The sequence below is a fragment of the Adiantum capillus-veneris genome, chromosome 27 (assembly GCF_014529385.1).
Source record: "Adiantum capillus-veneris isolate H3 chromosome 27, ASM1452938v2, whole genome shotgun sequence".
NCBI lineage: Eukaryota > Viridiplantae > Streptophyta > Polypodiopsida > Polypodiales > Pteridaceae > Adiantum > Adiantum capillus-veneris.
In genome coordinates this window covers 1,609,670-1,626,444 of record NC_140957.1, presented here as the reverse complement: position 1 = coordinate 1,626,444, position 16,775 = coordinate 1,609,670, and the positions used below count along the sequence as shown (strand labels likewise).

The 16,775-nt window shown below is 51.9% G+C and overlaps 1 protein-coding gene across 6 annotated transcripts in view; it reads right to left on the bottom strand.

Moving 5' to 3' along the window:
• LOC147421395 (uncharacterized) overlaps positions 1-16,775 on the bottom strand; it is a 215,291-nt gene that overhangs the window by 14,423 nt on the left and 184,093 nt on the right. For 5 of the 6 annotated variants that reach the window (XM_086503337.1, XM_086503339.1, XM_086503338.1 and 2 more), the window contains 2 exons: positions 15,818-15,971; positions 15,473-15,589 (listed from right to left, as the gene is read on the bottom strand). In XM_086503337.1, the coding sequence (XP_086359463.1) occupies positions 15,473-15,589; positions 15,818-15,971 (271 nt within the window). Of the gene's footprint in view, positions 1-15,021; positions 15,203-15,472; positions 15,590-15,817; positions 15,972-16,775 lie in introns of those variants that run through there. The other variant, XM_086503336.1, reaches the window with a different exon arrangement.

Sequence of the window (16,775 nt, the reverse complement as noted above, 5' to 3'; positions counted from 1 at the left end):
TAGTTTTTAACAAGCATCTTGGCCATTAACTTATAGACAAGAGGCATGAGAGTAATTGGTCGCCAATGAGAGAAAAACTCACATAGAACCTGTTTCAACAACAATTTAAAAAGGCCCTCTTTCCGAGAGAATGGCATCTGCTATTGTTTCCATGCCCTATTCACCATAAATAGCAACGGATCCTTGAGATGATCCCAGAATGAAATGAAAAACTCAACAGTGAAACCTGCAACATATCGCTCACTGCTGCTGCTCTCTCTCCCCCCCCCCCCCCCCCCCGCCTTCGACGTGCTCGGTCCAGCAGAAGGCCTTCGTTCGCCGAAGTCGTTTTGCCCCTTCTCCAAAGCAGCCGACATTGATGGAGGCTCATGCTCCACCTCAGAGGGGCTCTCAAGAAGCCCCCTCGCCCGACCGTACAGAGCCCACCATCCGACTTGCTCTTTCGTCGATAGAGCAAGCGAGCCTCGCAGCAGAGGTGGAACACCTTCAGGCGACTTTCGTCATCTGCAAGATTCTCATGACCAGACCTAGCAGAGAAGAGGTGCGTGATCTTCTCCAGGCCTGCCTTCTCGTAGAGGTGGGCAAGATCTTGGATGTTCAGTTCCTCGGACGCAGCTACTATCACATAAAGTTCGAAACTTCCGAGATGGCGTCCAAGGTCATCAAGATGAGCCCCTTGGCCATCGGAGCAGTTCGAGTCCACTTTCGACAGTGGAGGCATGGTTTTGATCCAGCTACAGATGTTCTGGTAGAGGAGGTAGACCTTCCCATCTCCATCTGCTTTCCCGGTTTGAGGAGGGAGTACCTGCCACTCTTGTCCAAGATAGGCTAAGAGATTGGGACTGTCTTGAAGACACCTCGCACAGCAGCCTCTGTAGCTGCCAAGGCGGCCGGCATCCCCTTAGTACGTATACCGGTTCGGGACACCCACACTCTCCCGAAGGTCATCCTACTACCTCGGGTGAGTAGGGGTTGGTTCCGTCAGAGCGTGGAGTATTCGGGCCTCCCGAATCAGTGTTTCATTTGTAGACAGATGGGCCATTTAGCAAAGGCATGTCCTCGCAGAAGACCTCGACCCACAACGCATGCGCAGCCTCCCAAGGTTGAGCAAGGCCAACAGCCAGACACACAGGACGCACAGGCTAGTACCTCGACTGAGACCAGCGATCAGACAGTCGACAGTTGGAAGCAAGGGGCTGGCCGCCGCCGACATGGGTGGGCTCGCCCCACTGCTCCCCCTGGTGGCCGGACCTTATGTAGCTCAGCAGCACTGGGTTCTGACTTGGAACCGTTTTGACCCCCTTCAGCAGGACCTGCCTGAGGAGGCCCTGTCCACTTCAGTTCCTCCACCTCCACCCCCTCCTCCCTCGGACGCTGCCACTCCACCTCCCCCGCCTCCACCTTCGCCTGTTGTCCCTCCTCTCTCCCCGGTGGGGTCCACAGCCTCATCTTCCAACCCCTCCACCACTCCTCAGACGCAGGGGACTCGCCAAGCGTCTGCTGCGAGGCGATCTCTTGGTAGTGCTTTTGCTACGAGCCGTGTGGCTCGAGAGGGACAACCCCACTTGAGGCTGCCTTTTTTGGTGCAGGCTTCTCCTTTTATAGCAGTCCCTAGAGGTTTGACTAGCTTTGACATTCGCAGACGCTCGGACTTCTTCGACTATAGTTTCACACGGTTTCTGGGTGACTCTTCTCCTGACCTGGAGGAGGCTTGCTTTCGAGTCCACGTCCTCTTTCTTGCAGCTAGAGGCATTGAGGCTTTGGACACAGCGGTGGGTTTCTCCTTTCCGTTGTGCGGTAGAAATCTCACAGAGTGGACCCAACACACAGTTCTTGACTAGCTCTAGATTCAGGCTACCGAGTTCTCACACCACACAGGGGACTTGGGGGTGACAGATCTGGTGCAGACACTCTGGCCTCTTGCCAAGTTCAGTGTGACGCCTCCGGATGCAACGGGTTGCAAGCACATTGTGGTGCATTTGTTTGTTGACACTCAGAGCCCTCCTTGTTATGTATTTGTACATGAGGATTCTTGGACAGAGGATGTAGCCCTTCAAGCTGCACGCTCGGCTTAGGCCTGGGCAGGACAATCACTTCTTTTGCGCTTGTCTAGAGGTCGTTCGGATGCGGATTACTCCCCATCCAAACGGGCCTCAAAGATAGCGAGGTTGGCTGCTGTGGCAGCATCTGTTTTCTCCCACTGACTCTATGAGGATCATTTCATGGAATGTGCAGGGATTAGGAGGGCTCCAGTTTTAGCGTCAGAGGGGTCGGCTGCGTCAGGAGCTTCAGAGATGCCTTATGGGTGGTGAGATTGACATTCTTATGCTATAGGAGCATCATCTTTGTGAGAGCCACATTAGACAGTGTGGTCAAATTTTGCTTGGTCGCTATGAGACGTTTTGGTCTGCTGCATTTGGACTTGGAGGCATGGACCTGGAGGCATGGACCTGGAGGCATCCAGGGTGGGGTATGTATGACTACTGCGGATTCTTTGTAGCAGGCCATTGTGGGCAGAGGGATTATTGTGCCAGGCAAGGCTCAGTGGATTACTATGCAGATTCAGGGTTGCCTCATGGGATTTCTGAACATCTACATACCCAATGTGGCGAGTGCACGTGCAGAGTTTTGGTCTCATATTGTAGAGTCTCTGCCGCAGGCAGTGCAATGGTGCATTGGGGGTGACTTCAACATGTTGGAGGACCCTCTGACAGGATTGGAGGTAGCCATACTACTGTGCATGGAGTTGAGTTGGCATCTTGGAAGAGGTTATGTATGACTCTGCAGGTTTCAGATGTGTGGCAGCATTCTAGCTTTGTGAGGCCCCCATACAGCCTGGCCTTCTCTCGTTTGGACCACAGAGTGGGAGGAGTGAATCTATCTCGGATAAATAGCTTCTACACTAGTGACCACTTCTGTGACTTGGGTGGGTCAGTTTGCATTCTGGCTGGGAATCTTTTTCGGACCATGCACCAATGATCCTCAGAGTGACAGGTAGACAGAGGAGGGGGAGCACGATGCTTCGCATCCCTGAGAGGGTCTTGTTGGACTCTGCGCTCTAGGAGCAAGTGGTGGCTCTTTGGACAGAGGGCTCAGATATGCAGGACTCTCCTACTGACAGTGGCCTCTGGACTTGCTCAGCTTAGTCGACTATTTCTCCAAGAGTCTACGGCCCGCCTACTGGCTGCAGCGAGAAGAGGAGGAGCAACGTCTCCGACGGGGCGTTGCTTCCTTGTAGAGGCCTTGGTTGGAGGATCAGTTGCGGCAGGCTCGCCAAAGCTTGCCAGCACAGAGGAGAGGCGCTAGGAGTTTGCTTTTCATCGACAGGCATCTCAGTGGACCCAGGTGGGTGACAGAGTGACAGGGGCTTTCTTTGAGATAGTGGGGCCCCAACATATGCATGCCAAGGTCGGTCAGTTGAGGAGGCCTGGCGGGTCAGTTGCTTCAGAGCCAGAGGACATGCGTACAATAGCCACCGAATTTTATCGAGACCTGTTGTCAGCAGAGCCTCAGTCAAAGCGTCAGGATGCATGTAGAGAGTAGGTGTGGGCACAGATGCCTTGTCTTGTGACTGAGGAGATGCACCAAAGGCTTGAGCTGCCTCTTCAGTTAGAGGAGCTCCACGCGGCTCTCAGAGCACTTCCTCGTGGTAGCTGTCCAGGTGAGGATGGTTTGACTCCGAGCTTTTTCTTAGAGAATTGGGACTTGCTTGGCTCACATCTCTGCAGCGCTTTTCAGTACATCCTACACACAAGAGAGATGCCTGATAGCATGAGTGAGGGCCTGATTTACCTCATTCCCAAGGAGGGTGGCTCCTTGGATGAGATTCGAAAGTGGCAGCCCAACACCATCCTCAATTCAGCCTATAGAATTCTTGCCAAGGCTCTGAGTTTGAGGATTCAGCCACTTCTAGAGAGCATCATACATGGGACACAGACATGTTTTGTCAAGGAGCGTAGTATCCTTGACAACATCTTTATTTTCTGGGAGGCATCTGCCCTCGCGTGTCTCCGTGGTGAGGATCTAGTGATACTTCTTCTTGATTTTGAGAAGGCCTAAGATAGAGTTGACTGGGACTTTTTGGAGGGCATTCTATGCAAGATGGGCTTCTTAGATGCCTAGATCAGAGGTGTGTCAGCTCTTTACAGACGGACACACAATCAGGTACTTTTGTCAGGTGGTAGAGGAGATCGTTTCATGCTCACACGTTCGGCCTGACAAGGCTGCCCTCTTGCCCCCTTCCTCTTTTTGTATTATGATGAGGCAATGAGCAAGTTTTTGGTTTCACAGCAGGTTGGTTTGCATGGCTTAGCGCTCCCTATTCGGGGAGATGAGCTATTGGATGTTGAGTTTGTTGACGACTCAGCCTTGTACTTGGAGGGCCAGGAGGCCAACCTTCACAGGTGTGAACACGCTCTTGAGACCTTTTGTTTTGCATCAGGCGCACTGATCAACTGGAGAAAGACAGTGGCTTCCTCGGTTGGTAGTGCTTCTACGCTTCATTGGCTGCCAGGTGAGGGTTTCAGATGGATACCCCCAGGGACTGCAGTTCGATACTTGGGCTTTCAGGTTGTCTTGGACTTGTCTCCTGAGCAACAAATTGCTCCCCTCCTCTTGTCCTTCACGAGAAAGTTGTTACATTGGAGCTCCGCACGACTTTCTCTGGCAGGCAGAGTTGTAGTGGCCAACCAGGTGTTGTTGGCTACTATGTGGTACATCACTTCTTGTTGGATCTTTTCGAGTTCTTGCATCAACGAGGTAGAGAGGCTGATTAGGAACTTCCTTTGGTCAGGGCGTGACACTCAGATAGCCCGGGCCAAAGTGGCCTGACAAGTCATCACTCTTCCTTGTTCTCAGGGAGGGTTGGGGATCATAGACCCAGCACAGCAGAGTAGAGCCCTTCTTGGGAAGTTTGTTGTCAGAGGATTACTTCCAAGGGAGGAGCCCTGGAAGGAGTTTTTGCTTCAACAGCTTAGTGCTAGAGTGTCTCAGGCTTGAGGCCCCTGGCGACCTTCGACCATATGGATTTTCACAGAGATGTGCAGAGTTGGCCTGAGCAGGAGACTGGAGGACCGTTTCGCTGTGAGTCTGCTCCGCTCCTGGGAGCAACTACGGAGAGGCCTCGAGCAACATCAACCTACTTGCATGGAGGAGCGCCTGAGACAGCCCCTTGTTTGGAACACCATGGTTAGCACTCAAGTAGTAGGCCTCATGTTTCTTGGGGTCCCATGGCAAAGGGTCCAGCACGCACTTTAGGTGACTGGCTACAGTTTTCAGGCTTATCAGAGGAGCTTCAGAGCATCCAGCTACAGGGCATGAGAGGGGTGCAGAGCATGTGTCAGGACATCACAGAGGCAATACCAGCTGAGTGGCTCACACCTCTCGAGTCAGCAGTGCTCAGATGGATGGGGGCCTTCACGCGACTGGAGGTTCTCATCGCAGTTCGGGCTTGCTCAAAGACTGTACCCTCCCTGTTTTTCGAGCTACAAGGTGAGGGTCGTTTACACCGAGTTGCAGTAGAGGCGCCACAGGTGGCAGAGTGTTGTTCTCAGAGGATCCGAGTTGTGGGCATCTGTGGGAGGACTTGTGTCATAGATCCTGACCTAGCAGCTCTTGAGATTGGCCACTGGAGGCTGTGGGCTTGGGAGTGCTGTCCACTGGCACGGATGCAGTGGGATCCTGGAGAGTGGTTTTGGAGGGACCCTTTCTCCTCAGCCGACCATCCAGGTGTCCCTTTCTTTCAGTACACTATTCGATTGGGACATCACATACTGGCAGCACGGAGAGAGGCTCGTCCTGCTGCAGCACCTCATTGGCAAGGAAGGTTCTCACAGCTGAGTTCTTGTCAACTTTTTGGGCGAGGTTGTGGGACTCCAGACAGCCGAAGAGAGTCACTTCGTTCCAGTGGTTGGTTGCCCATCGAGCTACAGCAGTTGGGCTTGTACATAGTGGTCTCTCGACAGCATGCGCAGCTTGTGACCATCCTGTGGAGAGTCAGCGCCATTGTCTTTGGCATTGTCCTTTGAACAGCAGGTTTGGCTTCGTATCCTTCGGCTGATGCCAGCTCTTTCCACGACATGGTAGTACACTTGGGGGGCAGCTGCTTGGTCCACTCTCACGGGCCCAGCACTTCAATTTGAGCTATCCTCCACCAACAGGATGATAAAGATACAGTGGGGTCAACCTACACTCCAACCTACTACAGAGCTTACTCCACAGAAGTGGTGCAGTGAGAAAGAGGAGTGTTGGGAGCTCATCTGCGGCTTGACACTCTGGTTCATTTGGCGGGCCCGCTGCTTCCGCATCTTTGAGACTCGTCTTGTACCATCAGCAGAGACTGTTCGTGATCTTTGGCTAGAGCTGGTCCATACTCTCAGAGGACAGTTTGAGAGACTCTAGGGCAGCTCCGACCACATGCGGGAGCATAGAGAGGCTTTCCTTCGATTCTGGCGCCCTGGGCCTTTCTTCACCATGGTCCAACGTGTGCTGAGATGGCACTACCGTCCACCTGTGTGGATTTTCCCTCCTCCCATCTCTTGATTTAGCCTCATTGTACATATGTTGTTTTTCATTGGGAGAGTCTCCCCCTTATGATTGTTGTAGCCCTGTCTAGTAGAGGTGGTTGTAGCCCTATGGGCAGTTTCATTAGCTAATAGAAGGATCTTTTTCTCTCAAAAAAAAACTCAACAATGAGTCCATCCCAACCCGGGGATTTCCCACGGCCCAAGTGCCTTAAGTAGTCCTGCAATTCCTCCTCACTGAAAAGAACCTCCAGCTCCTGTGCTTGCTGCGGGGAAAGGATCCGATTTACATGCGATAGAAACAAAAAACGAGCATGTCATGCTTCCTGTGAAAGATGAATAGGAGCCGCAAAAAAAGTCCCATAATGTGTCACGAAAGCTTCAACAAGCTCCTGCATGGAAGAAATCCACTCCCCATATGGAAGTTTCATTCTTTTGATAGCTTGATTTGTCTAGTATGATGTAAATGCTTGAGAAACTGCTTGGAAGCACAAACTTTTATCTTGAAATGCATGCCGTCTAGCTCTAGTTTTCCACTTGGTCAATTTTCTTTGATCATCAAGACGCAATATATTTCGAGCTGAAAATAATTCAGCTAGCTGAGCTTTAGAGAGCTGAGAATGATTGACCAACTGCATTAATGTCTGACATGTACTTTTAGCCTGTTGCACTTGCCTTCGTTGCCATGACATATAGATTTTTCCGTACTCTTGAATGGCATGTTGAGCTCGCATAACAAAGCGGTACCAAGCCGTGTCAATATGACAATACATCTGGAACAAAAGAGGTGAAATGGTATCCACAATCATGTTGCAAAAAGTTTCATGTGACAAATATGCATTATTGATATGTAGCAACCGCTTCCTCGGTAATGTGGCAGCATCTTGCATGTAGCCAAAGTGTAATGATAAACTTATGGGAGCATGATCCGTGATGCTAAACGTACATATATAGTCCTCATACTGTTGTATATGCAGAATATACGATTGATCCAAGCGAGCACGATAAGAGAACAACACATTGTGCTGGAAAGTGAATCCTGGATCATTCTTATGCAAAGAATACCAAATATCCAATGCATTACATCGTGACATCAAGTGATCCCATGACTGCTTTTCCATGGCTAGCATATGAGAATGACCAGTCGTATTATCTTGAGGATTCGGCGCATTATTAAAATCCTCACAAAGAAATGCATTCGAGCGCCAATTGTAATATGCCACATCATTTCATAGCCTTGCCCTATCTGCAGAAGCTGTATAGGCATATACACCTGCAAATTCAAAGACTTCTCTATTCACCATACATTGGATTACCATCCACCTCCCAACAAGATCATTGAAAGCCAGAATTGGTTGCAGTTCATGACGAATAAGCATAAGCACCCCTGAGTAGTCACCAGATCCTGCATAGGCGATCCAATACCTCCCTGTAGTAAGATATGTGGCCAGCATACTCATGCTGATTGAGCTCTTGTAAAACTACAATGTCTGCCTTACATGTATGTACATATTGCCAAGTAAGCCGCCACTTTGCGTGATTGCTTAACCCACGCACATTGTATGAAATGCACTTTAAAGAGCTATGCATTATAACTAGTATGTACAAAAGCTGACGTGCCCCCAAGCGCTCGCTGCTGCTGTTTGACACCCCCCCCCTTGCTCTGCGCCATCGCTGCCCCCCCCCCCCCCCCCCCCCTCCCTGCGCAGCCTCCCGCCCCCGCTGTCCCTGCTCGCCCGTTTGCTGCCCACCCCGCTGCCCTGCTCGCCCGCTTGCTAGCCCCCCCCCCCCCCCCGGCCTGTTGCTGCCTTTACACCCCCCCCCCCCCCTCCCCCGCTTTCCTTGTTCCCCCGAGGTTTTCTGCACGTTGGATTGAGCCGCATTGACCTCCTTGGGCAGTGATAGGCGCACCTTTTTGCAGTTTCTCCCCGCCGTAAGTTCTTCTGCCATACTAGTAGAAACACAGATGGAGGCTCCAACTCCGCCACAGAGGGACTCGTCCGAAGCCCCCTCGCCCGACCCCGCTGAGCCCACCATTCGACTTGCTCTTTCGCCGACAGAGCAAGCGAGCCTAGCCGCAGAGGTAGAGCGATTGTAGGCGACTTCGGTCATCTGCAAGATTCTCGGCACTCGACCTAGCAGAGGAGAGCTGCGTGACCTTCTCCAGGCCCGCTTCTTGCAGAGGTGGGCAGGATCTTGGACGTACAGATACTCGGACGCGGTTACTACCAGATTGACTTTGAGACTTCCGAGATGGCGTCCAAGGTCATCGCCATGAGTCCACTGACCATCCGAGCAGCACGTGCCCACTTTCGACAGTGGAGACATGGTTTCGACCTTGCTTCGGATGTTCTAGTAGAGGAGGCAGACATCCCCATCTCTGTCTGCTTTCCGGGTTTGCGGAGGGAGTACTTACCACTTCTGTCCAAGATAGGCTCAGCTATTGAGACTGTCCTGGAGACACCTCGCATGGCAGCCTCAGTAGCTGCCAAGGCGGCTGGCATTCCCTTTCGCGTTTTGGTCAGAGACACTCACACGCTCCCGAAGGTTATCCTTCTGCCTCGGGTGAGTGGGGGTTGGTTCAAACAGAGTGTGGAGTATTCGGGCCTCCCGAACCAGTGCTTCATTTGTCGACAGATGGGCCATCTAGCGAAGGCCTATCCACGGAGGAGGCCTCGACCTACACCACAGCCTCAGCCCCAGCCTGCAAGGGCTGGTCAGCAGACACAGCCAGAGACACAGCGCACACAGGTAGAGCCACCCTCTGAGCCTGGGGCTCCAGTGGAGGAGGGATGGCAGCAGGTCCGTGGTAGACGTCGCCAGGGGCCACAGCGTCAGACTGGCACTCAGAGTGGTCCTCAGGCACCTACTCAGCAGCAATGGGTTCCCATGGGGAACCGTTTTGGTCCTCTAGAGCAGGATGAGGTCCCTGCCCCAGCCCCCTCCCCAGCTTCACCCTTGACAGCCCCTTCCCCCCCAGAGTTCCCTCCATCTTCCTCATCCTTCCCCCCGCCTCCTGCTCCTGCCGCCTCTTCCCCCCCGCCCTTCTACCTCTGTCGCTCCTTCCCGCCCCTCTTCTCCACCGCTCCCCCCATCTCCCTCTCCCCCCCCCTCCTGCTTCAGTTCCACATTCGACCCAGGGGGCAGGGCCTTCTCCTGCGGCTAGGAGATCTCTTGGCAGCGCCTTTGCCACGAGTCGCTTAGCGAGAGAGGGACAGCCTTTCCTACGGCCCCCTCTGCAGGTATAGACATCTTCCCTTGCAGCTATCCCTCGTGGTCTGATGAGCATTGACATCCGGCGCCAATGGGACTTCTTCGACTACGACTTTACTCGTTTTCTCAGCGACCCCTCAGCAGACCATGGGGCAGCCTGCTTCAGGATCCATGTTCTGTTCCTTGCCACTAGGGGGATAGAGGCCTTGGACTCACCAGTTGGCTTCTCCTTCCCCCTCTGCGGCAGTGACCAGACATAGTGGACTCTCGACTCAGTGTTGGGATGGTTGCACACACAGGTACTAGAGTTCTCTCACCACATGGGGGAACTAGAAGTTACAGATTTGCTTCAGACTTTGTGGCCATTGGCCAAGTTTGTGGTGACACCTCCAGACTCAGCAGGATGTAGACACATTGTGGTTTACTTCTTTGCCTATAAAACAGTGCTTGCCATGTTATGTATACATTCATGAGGACTCCTGGACACAGGAGTTGCTTTACGTACGGCTCGCTTTGCTTGGGCTTGGGCCAAGCACTCGTTGCAGTCACGTCTATCTAGAGGACGCTCGGATGCGGATTACTCCCCATCCAAGCCAGCCTCGAAGATAGCCCGTCTAGCTGCTGCGGCAGCATCTGTTCTCTCGCTCTCCATGAGGATCGTCTCATGGAACGTGCAGGGACTAGGTGGGCCCCAGCGCCAGCGGGCCGACTGCGTCAAGAGCTTCAGCGTTGTCTTGTGGGAGGAGAGATTGATCTCCTTATGCTTCAGGAGCACCATCTGTGAGAGATCCGCATCAGACGTTGTGGTCAGCTCTTGCGTGGACAATATGATACTTTTTGGTCAGCTGCTTTTGGACCTGGAGGCATCCAGGGTGGGGTATGTATGACTATTGCGGACTCTTTGCAGTAGGCCATAGTGGGCAGAGGGATCATTGTGCCAGGCAGGGCTCAGTGGATTACTATGCAGGTTCAGGGTCGCCTAGTGGGTTTCCTGAACATCTATGCGCCCAATGTGGCGAGTGCTCGTGCAGCGTTTTGATCACAGATAGCTGAGTCTCTGCCGCAGGCAGAGCATTGGTGCATAGGGGGGGACTTCAACATGCTGGAGGACCCTTTTGACAGGATTGGTGGTAGCCATGCTACTGTGCATGGAGTTGAGTTGGCAGCTTGGGAGAGGCTTTGTATGACTTTGAGGGTCTCGGATGCTTGGCAGCACTCTGGTTTGTGAGGCCCCCAGACAGCTTGGCCTTCTCTCGATCGGACCGCAGAGTGGGAGGAGTGAATCTATCGCGGATAGATCGCTTCTACACTAGTGACCACTTCAGTGACTTGGGATGGACAGTGGGCATCCTGGCAGGGACCTCCTTCTCAGACCATGCACCAGTGATCCTCACAGTAGCAGACAGGCAGAGGAGTGGGAGCACGATGCTTCGCATCCCAGAGAGGGTCTTGTTGGACTCAGCACTCAGAGAGAGGGTAGAGGCTGTCTGGACAGAGGGCTTGGACAGGCAGGACTCTCCTGCTGACAGAGTGGCCGCAGGCCTAGCACAAATTAGTCGTCTTTTTCTCCGGGAGTCTTTGGCTCGCCGGGCTGCAACGAGAGAGGAGCAGCGTCTCAGACGTGGCATTGCTTCGTTACAGAGGATGCAGGAGCAGCATCCAGACAGTCTCTGGTTGGAGGAGCAGTTACAGCAGGCTCGACAGGAGCTTGCTAGCATAGAGGAGAGGCGACATGAGTTTGCTTTCCATTGACAAGCATCTTAGTGAACCCAGGTGGGCGACAGAGTGACTGGTGCTTTCTTTGAGGCAGTGGGACCTTGGCATGCGACTAGCATAGAGGAGAGGCGACACGAGTTTGCTTTCCATTGACAGGCATCTTAGTGAACCCAGGTGGGCGACAGAGTGACTGGTGCTTTCTTTGAGGCAGTGGGACCTCGGCATTCGCATGCCAAGGTCAGTCAGTTGAGGAGGCTCGATGGGTCCATTGCTTCTGAGCCCGAGGATATGCGTGCAGTTGCTACTGACTTTTATCGTGAGTTACTATCTGCAGAGTCCCAGTCAGCCCGTCAGGATGCATGCAGGGAGCAGGTTTGGGCACAGATGCCTTGTCTTGTGACTGAGGAGATGCGTCAGAGGCTTGAGCTACCACTTCAGCTAGAGGAGCTGCACATGGCTCTTAGGGCCCTCCCCCGTGGTAGTTGTCTAGGTGAGGATGGGCTGACTCCCAGTTTTTTCTTGGAGTACTAGGACCTCCTTGGCCCAGATCTCTGCAGTGCTTTTCAGTACACTTTGCACACAGGAGTGATGCCTAACAGCATGAGTGAGGGCCTAATCTACCTCATTCCCAAGGAGGGTGGCTCCTTGGATGAGATTCGACAGTGGCGCCCCATCACCATTCTCAACTCAGCCTACAAAATTCTTGCCAAGGCTCTGAGTTTGAGGATTCAGCCACTTCTAGAGAGTCTGATACATGGGACTCAGACAGGTTTTGTCAAGGAACGCAGTATCCTTGACAACATCTTTACCTTTTGGGAGGCCTCTGCCTTGGCACGGCTCCGTGGTGAGGACCTCGTGATCCTTCTTCTCGATTTTGAGAAGGAATACGACAGAGTTGACTGGGACTTTCTAGAGGGCACTCTACGCAGGATTGGCTTCTTAGATGCTTGGATCAGAGGGGTGTCAGCTTTGTACAGGCAGGCTCATAGTCAGGTACTCTTGGCAGGAGGGAGAGGCGATCGCTTCATGCTTACACGCTCGGTCAGACAGGGCTGTCCTCTTGCCCCTTTCCTCTTTCTGTTCTATGCGGAGGCGATGAGCAGGTTTTTGGTGTTGCAGCAGGTTGGTCTACGGGGCTTAGCACTCCCTATTCGGGGAGATGAGCTACTGGACGTTGACGACTCAGCCTTGTACTTAGATGGCCAGGAGGCCAACCTCCACAGGTGTGAGCGGGCTCTGGAGACCTTCTGTTGTGCATCGGGCGCACTGATCAACTGGAGAAAGACAGTGACTTTCTCGGTTGGTAGTGCTCCTGTGCCAGATTGGATGCCAGGAGAGGGTTTCAGGTGGATCCCCCCAGGGACTGCAGTTCGGTACTTGGGCTGTCAGGTTGGTTTGGGCTTGTCTCCCGAGCAGCAGATTGCTCCCCTTCTCCTGTCTATCAGGAAAAAGTTGTTACACTGGAGCTCAGCACGACTTTCTTTGGCCGGCATAGTAGTAGTTGCCAACTAGGTGTTGTTGGCGACTATGTGGTACTTCACTTCCTGCTGGATCTTCTCGAGTTCTTCTATCAACCAGGTAGAGAGGCTGATCAGGAACTTCCTTTGGTCAGGACGTGACACTCAGATAGCCCGAGCCAAGGTGGCTTGGCAGGTCATCACTCTTCCTTGTTCACAAGGAGGGCTTGGGATCATTGATCTAGCACAGCAGAGCAGAGCCCTTCTTGGGAAGTTCATCGTCTGAGGACTTCTTCCAGGTGAGGAGCCCTGGAAGGAGTTCTTGCTACAGTGGCTACGTGCTAGGGTGCCTCAGGCAGGAGGCCCTTGGCAGCCTTCGACCAGATGGATCTTTACAGAGATGCGCAGAGTTGGTCTGAGCAGGAGACTGGAGGACTGCTTCGCTGTGAGTCTGCTTCGATCTTGGGAGCACTTGCAGCGTGTCCTAGAGCAGAGATAGCCTACGTGCACGGAGGAGTGCCTACGGCAGCCCCTCGTCTGGAACCCCATGGTTAGCACTCAGAGAGGCCACTTGGTTGGTAGTCTGCCTCATGTTTCTTGGGGTCCCATGGCAGCAGGTCCAGCGCGCTCTTTAGGTGACTGGCTAGAGTTCACAGGTTTGTGAGAGGAGGTCCAGGGCCTTCAGTTGGGGTGCAGAGCATGTGCCAAGACATCACAGAGTCACTTCCGGCTGAGTGGCTCACGCCCCTCAAGCCAGTAGCACCCCGGTGGATGGGAGCCTTCACACGACTGGAGGTTCTCATCTCAGTAAGGGCCTGCTCAGAGACTGTCCCAGCTCTTTTCTTCGAGCTTCAGGGTGGGGGACGCCTTCAGCGAGTTGCAGTAGAGGCCCCGCACATAGCAGAGTGCCGTTTTCACTGTTCAGAGGATCCGAGTAGTGGGCATCTGTGGGAGAACCGTTGTCATAGACCCTGACCCAGCAGCTCTTGAGAATGGACACTGGAGGCTGTGGGCTTGGGAGTGTTGTCCACTGGCACGAGTACAGTGGGATCTTGGTGAGTGGCTATGGAGGGATCCCTTCTCTTCTGCAAACCACCCAGGAGTCCCGTTCTTTCAGTACACTGTTCGACTGGGACGTCATATACTAGCAGCACAGAGAAAGGCCCGCCCCGCTCTGCAGCACCTCATTGGCAGGAGGAGGGGCTCCCAGCTGAGTTCTTGGCAGTTTTTTAGGAGAGGTTGTGGGACTCCAGACAACCGAGGCGAGTCACCTCGTTTCAGTGGATGGTCGCACACAGAGCTACAACAGATAGGAGTGTGACCACCTTGTGGAGAGTCAGCGTCACTGTCTTTGGGACTGTCCCTCGGCCCAGCAGGTGTGGCTACGAGTTCTTCGGCTCATGCCTGCTCTCTCCACGGCTCGACAGTACACTTGGGGAGCAGCGGCTTGGTCCACCCTCTCAGGCCCGGCACTTCAGTTTGAGCTATCTTCCACCAGCAGGATGATAGTGATGCAGGAGGGGCGACCTACACTCCAGCCTGCTACAGAGCTTACTCCACAGGAGTGGTGCAGTGAGAGAGAGGAGTGTTGGGAGCTCATCAGTGGCCTGGCACTCTGGTTCATCTGGCGGGCCCGCTGCTTCCGCATCTTTGAGGCTCGCCCCGTGCCACCAGCAGAGACTGTTCGTGACTTCTGGCTAGAGCTGATCCACACTCTCAGAGGACAGTTCGAGGGACTACAGGGCAGCTCCGACCGCATGCGGGAGCGCAGAGAGGCTTTCCTACGACTCTTGCGTCCTGGGCCTTTCTACACCATGGTCCAGGGTGTACTCCGATGGCACTACCGACCACCTGTGTGGCTTTTCCCTCCCCCCATTTCTTGATTTAGCCCCATTGTACATATGCTGGTTTTTTCATTGGGAGAGTCTCCCACCATGGTTGTTGTAGCCCTCTCTTGAAGAGGTGGTTGTAGCCCTATGGGCAGTTTCAGTAACTAATAGAAGGATCTTTTTCTCGGAAAAAAAACTAGTATGTACGAAGGGCAAAGAAAGAGGATAATTTAATTGGTGTTGTGCATAAGCACATCCTCATCAACTAAGGAGGTGCTACCTGACAAGACTTCGGCAATATCAAATGGGATGTAGTGGGTGAGGAAGAAAGAGGACCTGAAGTATCCCCTGTGACTGCATCCTTATAGGAACGAACGACCTTGTCCCAAGCCTCTGCCAAAGACTTGTTATCGTTGCAGAGAAGCTTCTTCTGAGAGAGGTCGGGAGAGAAGAAGAAGGTACATAACTGCGTAAAGAAACCTCATTACGTACTTTAATCACTTTTTTGGGGACTGTCCAAGTCTCTGTGACTGAGACCGGGGCCTTGCCTTTATCTTTACTCTATTCTTTCGCTTTATCCTTTGTCGCTGACACACACACACACACACACACACACACACACACACACACACACACACACACACACACACACATGCACACACACGCATAGAGTATGCTCACATGCAAGCATCCATGAACGCTTACTCAATCACCTACTCAAATTTGAATGTCATACCTGCACACATGAGCAAAAAACCAGTCCCTTGTTGAATCACTTTGGTTAACAGTAAAAACCAAGTCATCATCAGGATAATGTTCAGTGTACTCCAGCCATAATCCATATTGTCTATATCTGAAAGAACACACGGATAAAATATTACATTCTTCTTTCTATACGAGGGTATACGAGAATAAGCGAAAATCTTCTTTTAATTACAAGGAAGAAACACAAGTCTCCTTTCATGCACTTGTTGATATCTAAAGTTCCAATCCTAACTCTCTGATTTGGGTGTCAATAGTAAATGATTTTCTCGCTTCATCTCAAAGTCATTGCATCAGAAAAAAAATTACAAAGGCCAACCTTTCGGGATGATTAACAAAAAGCTTGTTCCAATACATGGGATTTGGATCTGGAATAAAGAAGTTGTATGCAGTTCGATCTGGGGTCCCGATTTCCCAGATAGTCCTACCATATCTGGGGGGCTCATAGATAAGCTCTCCAAGCTCCAACACACCTGTTGTAATCATTTGAAGATCATGGTCCTGTAAAATTGTTAAACAAGAGAAATGCAATGGATTTTTTACTTGAATGAGAGTTTCTCCACAGTAAAATAAAATACTTTATTATCTAGTGTAGTCACCATATTGATTTGCAAAATGAAGTAGCAGATGCTTGCAAGAGTTAGTGGAAGAAGATGTAGCACAAACCTATGTGCAGAAAGTTGTGCACCCTGGTCTATGGTGTTATAGCACCCCAAACAAGTAAATTGAAAGGAATGATACAAGGGTGGTGAGGTAGCAAAGAATACAAGTACTACGTGGGAAATAACAATTATGTCATCTCACGGTGGTTCCCTTCATGGACCTCAGGGATAAGTGTCCAGCAAAAAATGGTTTCTTATTTTGACATAAAGGAAAAAGTAGCAGTCATGCGAGACAAAGTCATCGAAAGGTTTTTTGGTTTGGATTTTAGATAAACTCACCCCCCTTCAATAAAAAAATAGAGCATTTGAGCTGGCTAAAGTCAAAGAGGCACAAAAGAATAGGAAGTGGGCAGTTTACAGAGGAGGAGCTGTGATACGAGACCTTCTCACCAAAGTACCTTGAACGGAGCAGATCCCTCTTTAGGAAACTTGATTGTTATCTATCTTTTTTGTAAGAAGATTGGATACCCTTGATATGTATATGAAGGCCTCATTATAAAAGAGGCCTTGAGTTATGAGCCTTTTCTTTTTCGCCCAAAGGGGAATGTACAACAAACGATGTATCGGTTTTGTTCTCTAGGTCAAGTTCGGCCTCCAAAGGACGTTAATAAATCT